The sequence below is a fragment of the Pipistrellus hanaki genome (assembly GCF_964339955.1).
Source record: "Pipistrellus hanaki genome assembly, chromosome: 11".
NCBI classification, from domain to species: Eukaryota; Metazoa; Chordata; class Mammalia; order Chiroptera; family Vespertilionidae; genus Pipistrellus; species Pipistrellus hanaki.
This window is the reverse complement of record NC_140513.1, coordinates 24,024,296-24,044,391: the sequence shown is the minus strand read 5'-3', so window position 1 is coordinate 24,044,391 and position 20,096 is coordinate 24,024,296. Positions and strand designations below refer to the sequence as shown.

The 20,096-nt window shown below is 49.2% G+C and overlaps 1 protein-coding gene across 1 annotated transcript; it reads left to right on the top strand.

The window, feature by feature from the left end:
• Positions 1–2,841: 2,841 nt before the first annotated feature.
• FOXE1 (forkhead box E1) lies at positions 2,842–4,595 on the top strand (the record flags this gene model as incomplete). The annotated part of the gene is made up of 1 exon (XM_084898143.1): positions 2,842–4,595. One exon carries the CDS (start codon positions 2,842–2,844, stop codon positions 4,000–4,002), a length of 1,161 nt encoding a protein of 386 aa, XP_084754269.1. The 3' UTR covers positions 4,003–4,595.
• Positions 4,596–20,096: the final 15,501 nt, after the last annotated feature.

The following is a 20,096-nucleotide window of genomic DNA, read 5'->3' as shown; positions in this document are numbered from 1 at the left end:
GTCATGTAACCAAACAAAAGTCATGACCGACCAAAGTCAATGGTCATGAATATTACAAGAATTATTATAATTACATTCTTTGAGTTAAAAAATAGTGGATCCAGTACTAGCATTTCAGGTGTAAGGAAGAAGAAAGTTGTGGGTTAAGAGGAGCTAAATTTTCCAATTAGACATTCCTAGACAGAAATTCAAATTAAGTAATATATATACCACCTTAGAGCTGCAAAATTATCTAAAATCTCAAGAAGTGGTATCAGATTTCCAGGCACAAAAATCTTAGTCCCAAAATCTTAAAATATGAGGAATTCGCTTTTATACTTTGACCAGAAGCTTAAAATCACAAGAATATTGTTACAAAGACTTTAGACTTCTGGTCATGAAACCTTAGAATTACAGAATGTGGCCTCTTTGATTTATGGAATTACATTACTATAGTGATCCAAAATGTAAAGTTTGGAAATCTTATTCTAGAATCTTGGGACCACAAAATCAAGTATTGTAAGATTGATATGATGTAATCCAGTTAAAATAAAATAAAAACATTTTAACAGGTTTTATTTTCCCTTTGTAAAACATAACTAGATTAAACCTGGATTTCCGTGTCCGTGTTACTTTGGAAGAAGGAACCTGGGAGTTTTGCTGGGCGAGTGAAAAGCCCCACTCCAGTCGTTCTAGCGCCTATCCACGGCAAAAGGTCCTCATGCAAATCGTGCAATGGCTTCCACATCGCGAGCTGGCGAAGCAAGGGTCTGGGTTCTCTGCCTCTTTCTTCCAAAGACTGTTACCCAATGCTTGGCGGGGCTGAGCCTGCCCCAGCTCTCCGCCACTAAAAGACTAAAACTCCCAAAGGCTGTGCTCCACCCTGCACCCACAGCCCCGCAGAAAGCTGCCTCCGGGCAAAAGCCTCTGGATTTGCCTTCAAAGCCCGGAGTCCTAAGGATGGAAGAGAACTCCGAGCTCTGCGCGTGCCCTCCCATCCTCTATTCACAGAGCAGAAAATTAAGGTCCCGCTTTCGCGGAAGGGACATCCCTAAGGTCTTTCCCCCACCCCCACCCCCCCACCCCCCCACCCCCGGAAAGACCAAGTAGCAAACCCTGGCCGGTGGGGCTGCCGCCGCACGGAGTCTCAAGAGAAGCCTGAGGCTCGCCTTGGGGGCGGGAGGGGGTGTTAGCTGGAAACCAGACACCCGCAAAGCAAAAGGGTCCCAGCAGCCCGCCCCTTCCCGGGGAGGCGCGCCCACTCGGAGCACCCCGCGGCCATCACCCCTCGCAGCCCTCACTGTCCGCGGAGAAAGGGGCGGGCGGTTCGCGGCCCCCTGGGTCCTGGGGGGGGGGGGGGAGTCCTTGGAGCCCTCCCTGACCACGAGAGGGCGGAAGCCCAGCCTTCATCCCTAAGCTGCGCGCACTCACCACCGCACCTACAGAGAGGGGTCTCGAGTCACCCTAAGACAGAAGATTGCAGGTCGAGGGCGGCCTTTCCCTTAGTATCCCCGTAACACCGGGCTATAGAAGGAATCTAGAGATGCAAACCCTCCGTACAGTGCGGGGTCCCTCGCCCCAAAGAGAGTGGCTGTCTCCAGCGCAGTCCGAACAGACGCGGGTGTGAGGCTCCCCTCGCTGCAAAATCACCGCGGGGCTCTGGCAAGTCACCTCCCCTATCGGGTCTAGGAATTCTCCTCTGAACGATGAGGGACTGGAAGGGGAATGGGCAGGCAAGTCTTGCCTGGGGTTTGTTTGCAAATCATTTTTGGAGTCACCTGGAAAGTCTTCTCCCTTCCTGGTCCTCCACCCAACAAGAAGCGAGCGCCAGTCCTGGCCAGTTCTCACCCCCTGTGCACAAAAAGCAAAGCAGCCCCTTCCTTTCACCTGTGGGTCCCAGCGCTCTAGAGAGGCTGGAAATGTCCGGGAGTGCTGAGCGCGGGCGCCGAGATCCCCAAGACAGTCCCTTGGCCTGAGTCTCCCTGTCGGCGGCGCGCAGAGGAGGCCGGCCGGCCGGGGATCGCCCAGCACCCTCCCCGCTCTGAGGTTGGGGCTCCCGCCTCCACCACCGCGGCTCCTACCTGGAGAGGTGCGTCCGGGCGCAGGGGGCGGGCAGTCGGGGGGCGGGCGGGGAGCGGGCGCCGCCCTAAGCTTCCTGGCGCCTTTAAGGGGAAGAAGCCGGTGGAGGGAGGAGCCGGTCCGGGGCTGTGCAGCGGGGAGAGCCTCTCCGGCGGGGTCGGCGGAGGCCAAGGCTGCGGAGGGAGAGAGTGTCGCCGGCCGGCCGCCCCGCCTGCCCCGCGCCGGGACCTCGAGGCCCGCGCCTCGCCTCCCCGCCCGCTTCTCATCCGTAGCTTCGCATCAGAGCGCACACGCCCTCGCTGGTTGCCCGTCTGGCCTTCACGACCACGACGGTTATCCTCTGATCAGCGGGAGCCCAGCCTCGGGGCAGGCGCCTCGTTCCCAGGACCGCTGCTGCCAGACCCGTTGACACTGCCTGTTGGCACCGGCGCCAAAGGACCTCTCAGTCCGCGATAGGGCCTCGTCCGGGTCCCAACGCCACTGCCGGCGCCTGGCCTCGAGCTGCCGAACACGAGCAGCGCTGTCCGGGGGCGGGACACGCCGCCGCCGCTCCGTCCCCGCCGAGGCAGCCCGAGCGCCGCGGGAGCCGAGCCTGCAGCGCGCCCCCGCCGGGGAGGGAAGCCGTGCTCCGGCGCCCGCCCGCGAGGACCGCGAGGACCTGGGGAGCTCTCCGAGGAGCCCCGCGTCCTTCCCCGGACCTGCGCGCCCGGCCTGCGGCTCTCGGACCCGGACCCGCCCCTGACCCTCGACGGAAGCGCGCGGCGGGGACGCGACGGCTGCACCATGACAGCCGAGAGCGGGCCGCCGCCGCCGCCGCCGCCGCAGCAGCAGCCGCAGCCGGAGGCGCTGGCCGCCGTGAAGGAGGAGCGCGGTGAGGAGGGCGCCGGGGTCCCGGCGGAGGCGGCGGGCCGCGGCGCGGGCGGGCGGCGGCGGAAGCGCCCCCTGCAGCGCGGGAAGCCGCCCTACAGCTACATCGCGCTCATCGCCATGGCCATCGCGCACGCGCCCGAGCGCCGCCTCACGCTCGGCGGCATCTACAAGTTCATCACCGAGCGCTTCCCCTTCTACCGCGACAACCCCAAGAAGTGGCAGAACAGCATCCGCCACAACCTCACGCTCAACGACTGCTTCCTCAAGATCCCGCGCGAGGCCGGCCGCCCGGGCAAGGGCAACTACTGGGCGCTCGACCCCAACGCCGAGGACATGTTCGAGAGCGGCAGCTTCCTGCGCCGCCGCAAGCGCTTCAAGCGCTCGGACCTGTCCACCTACCCGGCCTACATGCACGACGCCGCCGCCGCCGCCGCCGCCGCTGCTGCCGCCGCCGCCGCCGCCGCCGCCATCTTCCCGGGCGCCGTGCCCGCCGCGCGCCCGCCGTACCCCGGCGCCGTCTATGCGGGCTATGCGCCGCCGTCGCTCGGCGCGCCGCCCCCGGTCTACTACCCGGCCGCGTCGCCGGGCCCGTGCCGCGTCTTCGGGCTGGTGCCCGAGCGGCCGCTCAGCCCCGAGCTGGGCCCCGCGCCGCCGCCGCCGTCGGGCCCCGCGGGCTCCTGCGCCTTCGCGGCGGCCAGCGCCGCTTCTGCCGCCGCCGCCACCGGCTACCAGCCCGCGGCGGGCTGCGCGGGCGCCCGGCCGGTCAACCCCGCCGCCTACGCGGCCGCCTACGCGGGCCCGGACGGCGCGTACCCGCAGGGGGCCAGCGGCTCCCTCTTCGCGGCGGCGGCGGGCCGGCTGGCGGGGCCGGCCTCGCCCCCCGCGGGCGGCGGCGGCGGCGGCGTGGAGGCCGCCGTGGACTTCTACGGGCGCACGTCGCCCGGCCCGTTCGGGGCGCTGGGACCCTGCTACAACCCCGGCGGGCAGCTCGGAGGGGGCGGTGCAGGTGCCTACCATGCTCGCCCCACGGCTGCCTACCCTGGCGGGGTGGATCGTTTCGTGTCCGCCATGTGAGCCGAGCAGACGGTGGGAAAAATTCATAGATGCCCTGGCTGTTTACACAGAGTATCCCCCAAGACTGAGGACAGGACCGGAGAGAGGGCCCAAGTGAGGGCTCCGGAGAAGAGGCGCGGACAGGAGAGTCAGCCTCCCTCCGAGGGCATCGCGTACACAGCCGGTTCGCTGTGTACATGGGAGGAGGACGCTGGGAGAGGCGGCTCAGCTCGCGGACTGGGACAAAGGACCCCCCATCGGGTGACGCTCCCAAAGACATGCCTTTCACGGGGCGCGGTGTCGTGTCCACACCAGACTCTAGGATCCGAATCACATGACTTCACTCTTCCCCGTGAAGCGGGGAAACACGGGCCTTTTTACACGGGTTCCGCCTCTTGTGCCTGAAAACTATGTTACTGCAATAAAAAGGCTCCAATAGCGCCTTACTTTTAAGGTGAGGAAGACAAGTATGCAAAAAGAAGTAGTTTTGTTGTTTTGTTTTGCAACTGGGGAAATCGCTCTGCTTTGCCTGGCCTGCCGCTGGTTTGCCCTGCCTCTGAGAATAGCAGATATGGCGGAGTCTGGACTGTCTCAGCTCCACAGTGTGACCCAGTACCATCACCCACACCCCAGTCTCCCAGCTGTTACACAAGAGGGCTGCGGCATTCCCATGATCTTTAAGGGCCTAGCACCCGTGGATGCTGGCCTGTATGTTTGGCAGCTTTCGTGGGCCACCCAGGGCCTAAACTAGCCCTATTGCAGGGAATTAGAACAGAGCTCATGGCAAGCATCTAATCTAAAGTCTCTGGATTCGCTCCAGGCCGTCATTATATCATAATTTCTTGAATCTTTTGAGCATGATGTGCTGATCATTTGGCAGCTGTTTCGTCTGGGTCCTAAATGTAGTTTTCCAATGAAGCAGGTAGAAATACATTTGTCCATGCTCCACTCTTCCTTTTCATCAAGCAGCCCTGGACCCAGTGGATGAAGTCAAGTTCAAAGGGGTGACAAGGACTCAGGGGAGCCCATTAGTGACGCTTTCAGTTTATGGGGTTGGCTGTTCCCATCCCTGGCACCCTCTGCCACCCTCTCCCCGTGCGAAAAGGAAAGTGAAAAATTAATTGAGGTGGTTGGTGAAGTAAGCTTTAGAAAGAAACTAGATTTTTTAAAAATTTTTGTTTTGTATCCGTTTGTTTTGAGAAGCAAGCGAACTAAAAGCAGAAATCCAACAACTTTCCCACCTTTCTTTTGAGAAATCTTGTAAGTTTCTATTCTGGAGTAAACATGCCCAGCGTTAAGTATTTCAGAGGCTCGGGTGCAGCTTTCAGATGAACTGTTTTAATAAAAATCTTTGCGCAAGTGAGTTCCGGCAAGAGAAACTCGGCCTCTTTCTGCGTAGTTAACTTGGAAGGGAAGGGTGGTGGGTATGTGAAAAAGAAGACTGAAAACCACTGGTACTTATTTTTAATTTGGGGGATTGCGCTGTTCCCGTTCACATGCATATGAATGTGATTCATTCCAGGCGGGTATTTGTCTAATTCAGTGTTGTCCAATAGAAATAGAATGCAAGCTACATGTGTAATTTAAGTTTTTCTAGTAGTCACATTAATAAAATAAAAAAACAAGTGAGATTATCTAATAATATTTTGTATTTAAACCAATATATCCAAACTATCATTTCAACATATAAATATTGTTGAGATGTTTTATTTAATTGTTTTTATACTAAGTCTCCAAAATCTGGAGTGTACTTTACAGCTTTAGCTCATCTAAATTTGGACTAGCCACATGCCCCGTGCTGGGTGGGAGTGTGTGGCTGCTGACTACTGCGCTGGACAGTACGGGTCTAGATGCTGGCCCTTCCTGACTTTGGTGGAGCTAAATGACCACCTGGAAGCCAAAGGTGGCAGGAGCACTGACCCTGCTGACCGTGAGTCTGGGTTGGAGTCCCAGCCTTTTGAACTTGGAAAATTCTAGGGGTTGGTCATCATCTCCGTATGGACCTGTGCTGCTATGAAATGGTATGAAATTCAAAGGTTCTCCATGAAGAGATAGACTGCTGGCTCTCCTAAGCAGAAGTCAGGACGCCTTGCCTAGTTAGTTGGAAGCCCTGGAAATGGAGAGCCCTCCACCCAAGGGTTCTGCCTTGGCTGCTAACAGCCCAGCAGGGGATTGGGGTTGGGAAAGGATGGTCTATGAGCCCTGTTAGTACAGGAGTGTACCCTTTCTCTGTGTTTTTTTAAAATTACCAAGTCATTTGACAGCGCCAATAACCTTAAGCCATTGTCCTAATCTGTGTATGGGAATGTGTGACCTCCTATCTCACAGAGTCCTTCTAAAGTCGAACAAGACACCAGAGGTGAAAAAACTCTCTTTGTGAACAGTCAAGTACCAGGCACAGGAGGGAGGAAAGTCTTTAAAATAAAAAAGTGCCACCTTATCCCCAAGCCTTCTGGAGCATCATCATAAAGCCCAGGAAAGGAGAAAGATGGAGTGTCAAGTGCCCGCGCCTTCGTCCCCCACGCTCTTGTCCGCTAGGACCACAGTCCAAAGCCAGGGTCTGTGCCCAGAGAGGACGCAGCAAGGAAGGGACTTGGTGTGAACAGTGGGCACGGGGAGAGACCCTCGAGGGTTGGGATCAAGGCTTTGACAAAGGTCAGTCCTCCAACACCCAAAGCTCAAGTGCCACCAGGGGTGGCCTGGCTGAATGGACGAGCGAGCACCCGCTCCGGCTTCCGCGGGGGTAGGGAGCTCGGGGAGACCCTCCGAGTGACTGTAGGCTCTTGAGAACATTTCACTGCAGCATTTTGGAAATTCCAACTCCAAGAACCCCCCAAACCGTGGGACAGGACCTCCTGCTTCCCCATCTGGGGGCTCAGAGAGGGAGGTGCGTTTCTCTTTAGTTTTTTGGTTTTTTTGTGTTTTTTTGTTTTGTTTTTTTCTTTTCTCTCTTTACTTTTCCTTCTTCCTGTGGTGAAGCCAGAAAAATCGCTGGCCCCTCTCTGAGCCCCACGCCCCGGCGCTGTGTGCAGGCGCCCCCAGGCCCTGCGCAATTAGAGGCGTTCTTACCTAATTGCCCAAGGCTCGTTAGAATTCGCCCCAGAGCTGTAATAACATTTATTCTCTTTCAAATTAACTTCGCTGGCAATTAAGCTCAGGAAACCGGCAACAAAAGCAGAATTTGGCCCGAGGTTACCTGAGAAACGGATTAGGGCACCTTCTTCCCCCGTTTTAGGGGAAAGATTACAGTTCCCACGGCAGAGGTGAGGGGAGCGTGAGCTGCTCAGGATGGCTGATGGTGAATCCTCCTCATCCCGGTGATTCGTGCGCCCAGAAGAGTAAGAGTAACTGTTGAAATGAATCCGTGCGATTCGAGCTGAACTAAACAGCCATGACGTGAAGCAGCGGCATGCAGTTCCAGTTTACTCAGCACATTCATACATCACCGTGTTTACTAAGAACCTTGTGAGAACTTTCTTTTACCAAAATTAAATTTCTTTTTAATACAAAATTGGCACACATTCATTTATTTTTTGAAAGTTAGAAAAAAGAAATGTCAAAGGAACCCATAGCTCACTAGGAGAAAGCACAGTAAACAGCCCAGAATTTTTTTCTAGTTTTTGTTTTTCCTGGGTAGGAAGCCTGTGCCGGAACTTTGTCACTGAAATGCTGAGATCTTTTTTTTTTAGTAACTTTTTGATTTTTCAATCACGGTTGAAATGCTATGAGATCTTGAACAAGTTTCTTCCTGCACTGGGTGGGCCTCAAGTCCCCTTTCATTCTCTAACTCCTCTTTTCTTGGTCATTTGAATCCCGGATACAGTTCTCCAAGGGCCAGGAACAGGCTTGGAGAGAGACGTAGAGCTGAGGCGCGCCCTCCCTGCCACTTTAAACAAGAGACCGAGACCCTGAGGCCGTGCAACTCTTAAGTGGAGGCCATAGGCCAGCTGCATGGACAACCCCTGGGAACTGGCTAGACATGCAGAGTCCTGGGCCCCACCCCAGATTTACTGGACCAGAACCTGAATTTCAACAAGCCCCTCAGGTGATGCATTTGCCCTACAGCAGTGGTCCGCAAATTGCGGCTCGAGAGCCACATGCAGCTTTTTGTCCCCTTGAGAGTGGCTGGGCGTTAGAACCACTTCTTCAAAATAGTCTCGCCCAGGCTGAAAACTGACTTTGGCACACAGGCCACAAAGTTTCAATCGCACTGTACGTGCGTGCCGGCACGTGGTATTTTGTGGAAGAGCCACACTCAAGGGGCCGCAACCACTGTCCTAGGCAAAGAGGTAGAACATTAGAAAAATGGGGGTGGGGAGAAATGTGCTATCAGAGGTCCAGAATAACTCCCAGGAACCTCCTGATTCTGAACTTCCTTAGAGCTAAAGAGGAGGCACATGACTTACCAAGCTCTCATCACTAAGTGCCCAACCAGACGAGAACCTGTGCCTCCCCCAAGGGAGACTGTATTTGATTATCATTTTCGTACAAGGCAATGTGGAAATGGAGGTAATCATATGGAGGAAGGAGAAGGAAGTTCAGGGTTAGACCCTCCATTGTATGGATGGGTATAATCTGGGCCCGGGACTGCTTTACTAAATAGTTTAGGACAACCCATAGGGAAAGGCACTAACCCAAAGGCTAGTGCTTCTCAGCCCAAACTGAGCGGTGAACTAAAGTAAAAAAATGGTTGGACAGATGCGGGGAAGGATAGGAGGTTCTTCAGGAGTTTGCCACTGGTCATTCCCTGAGCCTGCTCTCTCTCAGCAGAGCTCCTGGGAGAGGCTAACTGCTCTCTAGAATTCCCAGTGCCCCTCTGTCAGCCCTGCAATCCCCCTTCCGAGAGCTGAGGCTCACATCTCCAGCTCAGCCCTGACGGGTTAACCAGGTACAAAAGAAAGTAGTCAGGGATCATCTGTCAGGCCCTCCCAGGTGAGAAAGGGATTGGGAAACTGGAATCAGGGTGGATCTCAGCTTTGGTGGAAAGAACCAGCTTATCTCACCATCTATGTGTGGGCAGAGCAGACCCTCAGCCTTGGTTTTTCAGGCTTGGAGGCACTCAGCAATGAGAGATAAAGTGTGAGAACCATAGTGTCACAGAGCCAATTCTCGCCTCTGCTGTCAGTGCCCAGCAGCCAGCCAGGACCTCCGCATGGGTTCTTCTCAACCATGGCGTGAAACATATATTTGAGAAACATATATTTAATATTAGCCTTTTCATAGTTTCCCCCTACCATGTAACACTTTCCTTTTACCCTAAATTTTCATCAGAGTCTATACAACTATTCAACCGCGGTTGAAGTGAGGTCTGCTCACATTTTTCCTGTACTGGTGCTCAAAAATGTCCTGTCATGGGACTGGACACAGGGGTCTTGATGGTAGAGCTCAGAGTGACCAAATGAAGCATGTTGAGGTACAGTGGGCAACACTGAACCGAAATAAAACAATACATCCTCTTTCCGGAATATTCAAAAAGAAGGTGTGCCGGACACTGTTAGCTCTGGTCACATGTCCCTGATCTTTTCCAGGTTTCAGTTGGTCATGTGTTCCAGGGGAAGTCTTACCCCTTGGGGTACCCCGGACTCAATGTTAACTTGTTCAAGGTAAGCATGGTGATGATTTCATCACTCTTGCCAGTGATTTTTTTTTTTTTAAGAGAGAGAGGAAGGGAGAAGGAGAAACATCAATTGGTTGCCTCCTGCATGCACCCTACTAGGGATCATTAAACCCACAACCTGAGCATGTGGCCTGACCAGGAACCAGTAACCTCTCAGCGCACCAGACAATGTTCAAATCAACTGAGCCACACCAGCCAGGGTTTGCCAGTGATTATTTAGAGATGGGCACAGGATACTTTACAAACCAATGAGATATTCGGAAAAGTATCTAGAGGCTTCTGGGAAGCATTTCTTTGTTTTTACAAAGAAGGGCAGAGAAACAGCCCCTTTCTTCCTCTGAGTGTTTTTGGAATGGGACTCCTGGAGATGTGGTGGCCATATTGGACCGGAAGGCAACAGCCTAGGAGAACAAACCAAAATGCTGAGGAGGCAGAGCAGAGAGGTGGGAAGAACCTGGGTGCCCCATGCCATCATTGAGCTGCTGAAAGAACCAACCCTTGAATGATTCATTACACATGTGGGCCCCTACTTTTAAAGATAACAAGTATCCTCCAACTATAAGCCTTCTTCCTCCAGCTTTCTGTTTCTTGCAGCCAAATGCATCCTAACTCATACAGAAGATGATCCTTATAGGGAAGGAAAAGAACCGATTCTTGGTTTATCCCCTTTGATATTTCCTTTGCCATTCTCATAAACAAACATGCAGCTGTCAGGTTTTCATTTAATAGAAGGAAAACCAACGCCCAGAAAAGGTAACTTTCCACAGTTGCACAGAGAGCTAACCTCTTAGACCTCCTTCCAGGGCTCTCTCATACATCACTGCTCTTCCTCAGCTTCATGTGGCTCAGCAGTGGCACAGCTGATTAATCATAATCCCGACATAATGAAGAGTGGCTGTGATCAGTGTGTACCAAGCACTTCCATATACATTTCCCTTTGGGTCCTCACAGCTGCCCTGGGAAGCAGCAGGTTTCAGCTGCTTTTTTTTTTTTTTTTTTTCCAGATGAGGAAATTAAGGGCCAAGAAGAGACGACAAGCTCAAGGTCACATGACTGTTGCATGGAAGAGACTCAACCCAAGTGTCACAAAAGCCACAGCAAAAGGAATTTGAGGATTTTTTTTCTTCCCTGGATCTGGGAATTGAAGATTTGTATCTATGTACTGACTGGAGCTCCAGGGAAATCCTCTCTCTTTGGACCTCTGAGTAGCGTGGATCCTCCACACACCCCTGATTTACCTCCACAAAGTGTGTGAGGCTTAAAGATAATGTTCTGAAGTGTGTGGATCTGGTTGCTTCAGATCCTACAAAGTAGAATGTTTTGTTCCAAAGCTGAAGGAGTCAGGCTGTTAAGACAAGCCCATTATGGGACCATGCTTCCTGTCACCCCACCCCGACCCTTCCAGCTTCTGCCAGCATTGGTCCCACCAATGTGAAAGCCGCAGGAGCAGGCACATTGGTTACAGAACACCTGGGAGAGGCTGTGGGCAGCTGGGTAATTTCCAAATTAATTGTAGGAGAAACCTAACAAAACAATCTGCATGCTAAGCGTCCTGGGAGCTCTGCTGTGAGACTGACAGCCTGGAATCCAGCGAGTACAATGCCGCCAACCACAGACAGGAGGGCCCTTCCTCCTTGTGGGGAGCAGGTCTGACTTCCTTCCAACAGGGGCCCGCCTGGGCCTGCAGCTGCCTGATAGGAGAGCAAAATCCCAGCACTGAAATAAGTCTTTCCACCCAAATCCCAAACTACAATGAACAGAACACAGCTTTTCTGAAACACTGCTGCCAGGCTGGCCAGCTCCGTGAGTTATATGCCCTGGCAGACACCTCGCTTTCTTTGCAAGGGGCTTTCAGGTCTCATTGAAGATTTCCTCTTGAATTCATCCTCGGGAAACCTGAGCTGTCCCCATTGCCTTAGTAGATTGTACACATGCACGAAATGAACCTGGAGTCTATCATGTATTATTAATAAAGGTCAAATCTTACCTTAGTCTCGTTCTTTCCTGTTTTCTGAGAGGCTGCCTGCCTTTGTCAGAAAAACACTGGTTCGAATTCTGGGTTTGGTACCTGGGGAAGTCTCAGCCTCAACTTCCCCAGCAATAAAATAGGCACAACACTGCCCTCCCTCTCTAGTAACAATCACAATGGCTAACATTCAGTTAAGCGCCTCTCAGTCTCCAAAATCTCCCCTGGGAGGGAGTGACCACGAAGGAGGAAATGGTGGGAACAGAGTTTGGATTCCGGCAGCCGAGCATCAGAACTTCTAGGTGACACCAGTTTGCATCAGAAGGCTCCCGGTTCTCAGACAGGCACTAGGCTGGGAGTCAAAACACCCAGGCCTTCCCCTCCCCAGCCACTAACTTTGTGTGTGATCTTGGGTGAGTCCCTTGCCTGAGGTAGTTTGGTCTGTACACTTGGTAGGTGTATGTGGCTGGAGGCACATACTGTCCCTTTAGCAGGAAGTTTGGTGAGTTTGAGTGCCCTTCCATGAACATGAACATGAGTATAGAATAGTATAATGGGAAGGTTTTTGAAAACTGTAGTGTGATAGTTTACTACCAAGTTCTTCTCCCAAAGTAAAAGAGATGGGTGAGTTTTTTGTTTTTGTTTTTAATTGCATCTATGTTTATAGAATGGAGAATTGAAGGGACCATCAGCTTAGGAGGCAGCCCACACTTGACTCTTGATGCTAGACTCTGACACGATGCTCTTGCTGTTACACTGTATGAATTTTCACAATGAATGGATGCGCACAGCATACCACTGATCCAGGTATAATGCTGTGCATGGCATGGTGTCTTGCTTGCAGTGGTGCTCACATATGCAGACATAGGAAAGTGGCTTAGTAGCAAGAAGAGTGAGAATCAACACCCACCTTCCTCAGCCTGTGTCCAGGGGGACTTAGGACTAGTGCCCACCCAGATCCAGGCCAATCTTATAGGCTGCTCAGACCCAGGGTGCCAGGGATAGCCTGGGTCCCCAAGCCTCTGCCCTCTGTCCTGTTACGTTCACCCTCCAGATGGAGCACTGATGGTTGTCCAGGCCTGACATGCCTCATACCCCATCTGTGCCTCCTGCCTGCTCCACAGTCACACAGTGTGGTGGCAGCTTCTGACATGGTTCCCTCCTGGTACTCACAGCCTGGGTAACACACTCCCATGGAGTACAGGTTGGACCTCAGGTGACTTGCTTCTACTGAACAGGATTACGGCAAAAGTGATAACAACGTTCCTTTTGTAGTAGGCTGTAGGAGACTGTCATTTCCACCTTACTGGCACTCTCTCTCATTTGCGCTAACGAAGCAGGCTGCCAAGTTGTAAGATGCTGTGCGGAGAGACCTTGGTGGCAAGGAACCAAGGGGCTTACGAGGCCCTTAGTCCACAGGCCACAGAGAACAAAAACTGCCAGCCACTGCATGAGTGAACTGGAAAGTGAATCCTTCCGGGCCGCACCCTGAGGTGACTGCAGGCTTGTGAGAGACCCTGAAGCAGAAGGCCTGTGAGATAATAAATGTTGTTGCTTTAAGCTGCTAAGTTTTGGGATAATTTGTTATGCAGCAGTAGACAAGTGATGCACAGAAAGCACTCTCACGTATACACAGTCTCAGGCCAGGCTGCCTGCCTTAGCTAGAATACACACACACACTGATGCCTTGGCCCCTTGTGGTAGCAGATTTGGGCCCGAACACACACACACACACACACACACACACACACACACACACACACACACAGATGCCCTGTCCCCTTGTGGTAGAAGATCTGGGTCCTTCTGCTAGGTCAGCAGAGACTTGGTGAAGGGACCCTGAAGCCTTGTGCCCTCCTGACACTCAGAGGGAGTAAAAAGCCTGGAGAGCTCTCCTGAGATGACAGACTGAAGGAGGGCAAGGAGAGCTGATCCCCAAGAAGCCTAGACCTTTGCTTTAGGACCCCTAGTTATCCAGCCAAGTGACACTGAGTGTCCCCTCCACTACTTCCACAGAGAGGATCCAAGCTCCACAATATCCCAATCTACCTTGTAGCCTTTAGAAAAATGACTGTGCTGTATCAATGCATGCAGATTCAGTCCACTTTCTTTTGGCCTTTACGTCTGGCATTAATATTAGAATTAACTGTTCCCAAAAGGAAGTGAGTAACATGCATTACAGCCTTAAGTAAGAGGCTTACCTTTGGAGACTTCAGCCAACCCCCATCTGGGCTTAAGTTTTCTCAGAATTACGATCAAGACTTCTGCTCCAAGCTGGACACTGTTTAGACACTGTTTGAAAGAGAGGCAGGTTTCCTAACATTCCCTATTTCTGCATATTAAGAGCAAATGCTCCAAGAAGAATCCAGAAACTACCTGAGCCCATGGTAAGACCTTTCTGACTGTGTCATAGAAAAATTTTGCAAGATCTGCCATATTTTTAAGTAGTACTGTGAGTTCAAAAAAGAAACAGCACAGGGGCCAGCTAGGGACACCAGGATGGGTACTGGCATGTGTGAAGACAGCTTAGACAACGCTGTGCTCACTGTGAGTCAGGAGTGTCATGAGGATACCATATTAATTCATCTCACTGGAGACTGCATTAAAGGAAGTAGAGTTCTCAGAGTGAGGAGGTGATGGTTCTGCCTGACTTTGCCCAGCAGTCACAGAATGTAAGATAAACATACTAAAATTATATTTCTATGTACTAACAATGAAAATGTGTACATCATGTGGGAGTGGGGGAGGAGGTAGTGGGTAGGGGGGATAAATAGTGATGGATGGAGGCTAGACATAGGGTGGCGAACACACAATACAGTGTACAGATAATGTGTTGTAGAATTTTACACCTGAAACCTGTATAATTTTTTTAGCCAGTGTCACCCCAATAAATTAAATTAAAAGAAATAAAAATGTAGACATCAAAATTAAAAGTACAATACCATTTACAATCACTTAAGAATTTGAGGTGTAAATTAACAAAACATGTACAGAACTTGTATGCTGAAAACTATAAAATGCCAATGAAAGAATTCAAAGAAAATCTAAATAAATGGAGAGACATACCATGTTCATGGTTAGAAATTTCAACATACGAGGATGTCAGTAGTCCCCAAATTAACATAAGGGGTTAATATAATTCTATAAAAATCCCAGCAAGAGCTTTTCTTGATATAGACAAGATTATTCTAAATTTTATATAAAGGCAATGAATAGAATTAGAATAGTTAAAAAATTCGAAAAAGAAACAAATTTGAAAAACAAAAAGTATACCTTACTCATTTGGGGCTGCTATAACAAGATACCATAGACTGGATGGTTTATAAAGAATTTAAAAATTTTTAAAGATTTTTAAATTGTTTTTCTTAGAGAGATGAAGGGAGAGGGAGAGAAAGAAACATCTATCTGAATAAAAAATTGGCCACCTCCAACATGACCCCCTCCTGGATTGACCCCATGTGCCCTGAATGGGAATTGAATCGGCAACCCTTTGTTGCCCAGGACAATGCCCAACTGACTGAGCCACATGGACCAGGGCAACACTAAAACTTTATTCCTTACAGTTTGGAAGCTGGAAGTCTGAGATCAGGATGCCATCACGGTTGGGTTCTGGGAAATGGGAGAGCCCATTTCCAGACTGCAGACTGCTGACTTCTTGCTGTGTCCTTACATGGTGGGAAAAGATCCTTTTATAAGGTCACTAATATCAGTCATGAAAGCTCCACCTTCGTGACCTAATTACCTCCCAGAGACCCCACACCTACTAATACCCTCACATTGGGGTTAGGATTTCAACATATGAATTTTGAGAAGAAAAACATTTAGCCTATGGCAAAGGAATCACTTAACCAACTCGAAGACTTCTTAGACTCTGCAGTAATCAAGACTGTACCAATGAAAAAGAACAGAGGACCCCAAGATAATAACAAAAACCTCAACCTATGTCTCATACTTTATACAAAAATAACTTAAAATGGATTATGGACTTAACCATAAAATGTAAAACTTTAGAAAAACATGGTAGAAAATATTTAGGATGTAGGACTAAGCAGACAAAAAGTACTTAGACTTGACACACACACACACACACACACACACACACAAATCAATAAAAGTAAAAATTGCTAAATAGGACTTATTAAAATTAAAAATATTTGTCTGTGTCCCTATTAAAAAGAAAAAAAGACAAACTTCAAACTAGGACAAAATATTTTTAAACCAACCCCTACAAGTTTGGCTCAGTGAATAGAATGTCAGCCTGCAGACTGAAGAGTCCTGGGTTCGATCCCAGTCAAGGGCATGTACCTCGATTGCAGGCTCCTCCCCAGACAAATCACATATTGGACTAAATATTTTTAGATCTGTTCCCAAAACTTAACAGTAAGAAAACAAACAATCCAGTTAGAAAATGGGCAAAAGATATACTGCACAGAAGAGGATATACAGATGGCAAATAAACATGTGAAAAGACGCTCAACATAATTAGCCATTAGGGAAATGCAAATTAAAACCACAATGAAACATCACTGCATACCTATCTCAATGACTAAAATTAAAAAAATAGTGACAACACCAAATGCTGGCAAGGAGTCAGATAAACTGAATCACTCATACATTGCTGGTGGGAATGTAAAATGCTGCCACTCTAGAAAACAATTTGGCAGTTTCTTGTAAAGCTAAACATGCAACAACCACACGACTCAGCAATTGCACTCCTGGGCATTTATCCCAGAGAAATAAAGACGTTTGTTCACACTAAAATGTATACATACATGTAATAGCCAAACAAACCAAACCTGGATGAAGCCCAGATATCTCTCTATGGGTAAATAGTTGAACTATGGTCATCCATATCATGGAATACTACTTAGCAAAACAAAGAATGAATTATCAATACACACATATGGCCCCAACTGTTTTGGCTCAGTGAACAGAGCGTTGGCCTGCGGACCAAAGGGTCCTGGGTTCAATTCTGGTCAAGGGCACGGACCTAGGTTGCAGCCTCCTCCCTGGTCCAGCCCTTGGTCAGGGCACCTGTGGGAGGCAACCAATCATAGTCTTTCCCTCTCTCTTCCACTCTCTCTAAAAATCAATGGAGAAATATCCTCGGGTGAGGATTTAAAAAACACACACACACACTTGGATGAACCTCCAGAGAATTATGCTGAGTGAAAAAAAAGCAAATCCAATTGGTTACATGCTGTGTGATTCCATTAAATAACATTCTTGAAAAAATTATATTGATGAAGTACAGCTTATTGGTTGCCAAGAGTTAAAGAGTGTGTGCAGGTTGGAGTGAAGTGGGTGTATATATATAAAAGCACAGCATGAGCGATCCTTGTGGTGATTTAAATATTCTGTATCTTGACTATATGAATGTTTCTATTTTGGTTATTATACTATTGTTTCACAAGATGTTACTAATAGGGGAAATTAGGTAAAGGGCACATAGGCTCTCTGTATTATTTCTTACATATGCATGTGAACCTACAATTATCTAAAAGTGTTATGTTTTAATATAAAATATGTCAGGTTAATAAAATAAGCCTTGTTATAGCTGTAAAAATATAAGACAAATACATTTCATAGGGGTAAAAAACCTTCACTAGAAATATGGTGGGCTACTTCATAATAATAACTTTTCAATCACCTGGAAGATAAAGATTCTAAATCTGCATGCACCTAACAACATAGCTTTAAAATATAGAGCAAAAGTTGGCAAAACTATTGTAAAAGACATTTTTAAGAAATACATAATCACAGTGAACACAGCTCTCTTAATAATAAATCAAGCAAGCCCTAGCTGGTTTGGCTCAGTGGATAGAGCATCAGCCTGGGGACCAAAGGGTCTTGGGTCCGATTCCGGTCAAGGCATGAACCTCAGTTGCAGGTTCCTCCCTGGTGGAGCACGTGCAAGAAGCAACCAATCAATGTTTCTCTCATATCTCTTTGTCTTTCCTTCTCTTTTGCACTCTCCCTAAAAATCTATGGAAAAATATCCTTGGGTGATAATTTAAAAAAATAAATCAAGCAAAAAAAAATATCATTAAATATAAAAAAAATACTTCAGCAGCTCAATTAATAAGCCTAAGGTCACTTATGGAATGTGGCAGCCAACAATAGGAGAAAACACATGCTAGCCTCTCAACCTCAGCGTTCACTCGTCTATACCAGGTTCCTCCCCAGGGCTCCCTTAAGTTCCATTCTACTGTGCACGAGTGGTTTGTCAAACATTACAGGGGAAGGTTGATGAACCCAGGGCTGCCAAGTGTGCAACTCCAGGGTCACCATGCACACACTGTCACCTGGAGGAAAACTTCTGAAAAAAAGAAATTGCCACTGGGTTCGGGACAAAAGATGGTCTATGCCAACAAAATCATACAGGAGCTTAACTCAACACTCTTCAACTAGGTGCACCCATCTTTTTTTTTTTTTTAAATAAATCTTTATTGTTCATATTATTACAAATATTCCTCATTTTTCTTTTCCCTCCACTGCTCCCCTCCACCAGGTTCCTACCTGGTGAACCCATCTTGATGGACACCTAGCTGGCCCTGCCTCGGGTCATGTAAGACACAACAGACGTCTGCTTTCATCCCCAGAATATCCTTTCCCCAGCACCCTGTCATCCAGGCCAGCTAACCATGCCTCTGTAGCCAAAAAAGAGCAGAGTAGGGAAACTCTTGTCCACAATGCGTTCTTGAATCAGTTTCCCCACCCACCCTTTGCCATGAGACAGATGGTAAAACCCGAGAGTGGAGGAAGAACATACTCAGGATGACCCACCAAGTCAGGGGCAGCACAGACTCTGAGCTGCCTGCACTCGGCTGGCAGCAGTGGGGCCCATCCACCCACCCTCCATGGAAGCAGCCCCGAAAACGAGTGCTGATGCCAACACTCTGCTCCTGACACCTTCACTTGGACCGAGGCCTTTTCAAAAGGAGCATTTCAAATAGGAGCCATCAACACTTACAGAGGGTGGGTCTTAATCCATAGAGGATCATTAGCTTCACCCAAGTGATGGCACATCCCTCAGCACCTCCCATTCTTCCACCAATTATCTATCTGCTAATTACCCGGGATTAAGCATTGACACGGAGTGACATGGTCATTAACCACATATTTGCACGGCTTATTCATGTGAGTGGGGCTGCTTGGTCTCACTCAGTCAAGCTGGACACGCCCACAATGCTGCACAACACATTTACATCTGCCTGGTTGTCAGCAGCCAATAAAGGACTGCAGGATGTGTTTACTTCCAAAGGGACTCGGCTCTTGGCAAAAGCTTTCTTGCGGGCAGGCTGGGTGTCTTGGCTTTCTGGCAGTACCAAGCTTGGCTTAACTCAGAGCACACATTCAATCATTTGTCAAACATCCATTAGCTCAAGCACAGTAGCAGGCAGGGCACTGTCCTCAGAGATCTTACCTAGAGGAAGGGGACACCGTTTTTACAACTTCAGAAGTTTATCTCCAGTCAAGGAAACACATGCAAGCACACAGAGCTAAGAGCCATGAGAGAGGGAAAAGCAGCATGCCCGGGAATGCAACAGCAGGAGGGATCTGTTTGGTCTGAGAAATCAGAGGAAGCCTCACATAGGATGTGGCATTTTCAGAGAGTGAGAGCAAGAGGGAGAGCGAGAGGGAGAGCGAGAGGGAGAGCGAGAGAGCGAGAGAGCGAGAGAGCGAGAGAGCGAGAGAGCGAGAGAGCGAGAGAGAGAGAGAGAGAGAGAGAGAGAGAGAGAGAGAAATTCCAGGCTGAAGGAAGTGCAAAAGCAAGGGCACCGCGAAGTGTGAGGAGAATGGGGAGTGTTCTGGTGTGGATGGCACACATGGCACAGGTGGGAAGGGGCCGGTCTGCTGGACTGGGTCATATCACGGAAAAATGGGCTGTTCCATTAGGTTTGGAAATGCTTCCTCTGGGTACAAGGAACATGAAAGGACTTTTGTTTTATATGTATGTGTGGGTGGGCATGTTTTTGTAAACTTTCTATTGAAATATGTCATACATAAAATGCAGACATGTTCACAAACTGACTACACCTATGTAAATAGCAGCCCAGTAAGTTTAACAACATAAATTAGTTTTCCCTATTTTTTTTGTATTTGGCTTCTTTCACTCAACATGTTTCAAGGCTCATCCTTGTTGCTATAACTTTAGTATGTTCTTTATCATTGCTAATATCCCATTTCATGAATGCACCACATTTACGAATGAGCATGTGTAGTTTCCAGTTGGGGGCTGCACACCTTCTTGCACATGTCCTTTGGTGTTTTTATGGGTGTACATCTGTTGGGTACATATCTAGGAGTGAAATTGCTGTATCGTCAGGTGTTCACATATCTATTTGAATAGACATTGCCAGTTTTCCAAAGTTTTTTGTCCATTTATGCACTCACCAGGAATGCATGGGAGTTCTGGCTGCTCTCTCTATATATTCACCAACACTTGGTATTGGCAGACTTTTTATGTTTTATGCTTGTTCGTTTGGAGGTGAGTGACACGGTCCCAGTAGGTTGAAGGAGAGTCACTCT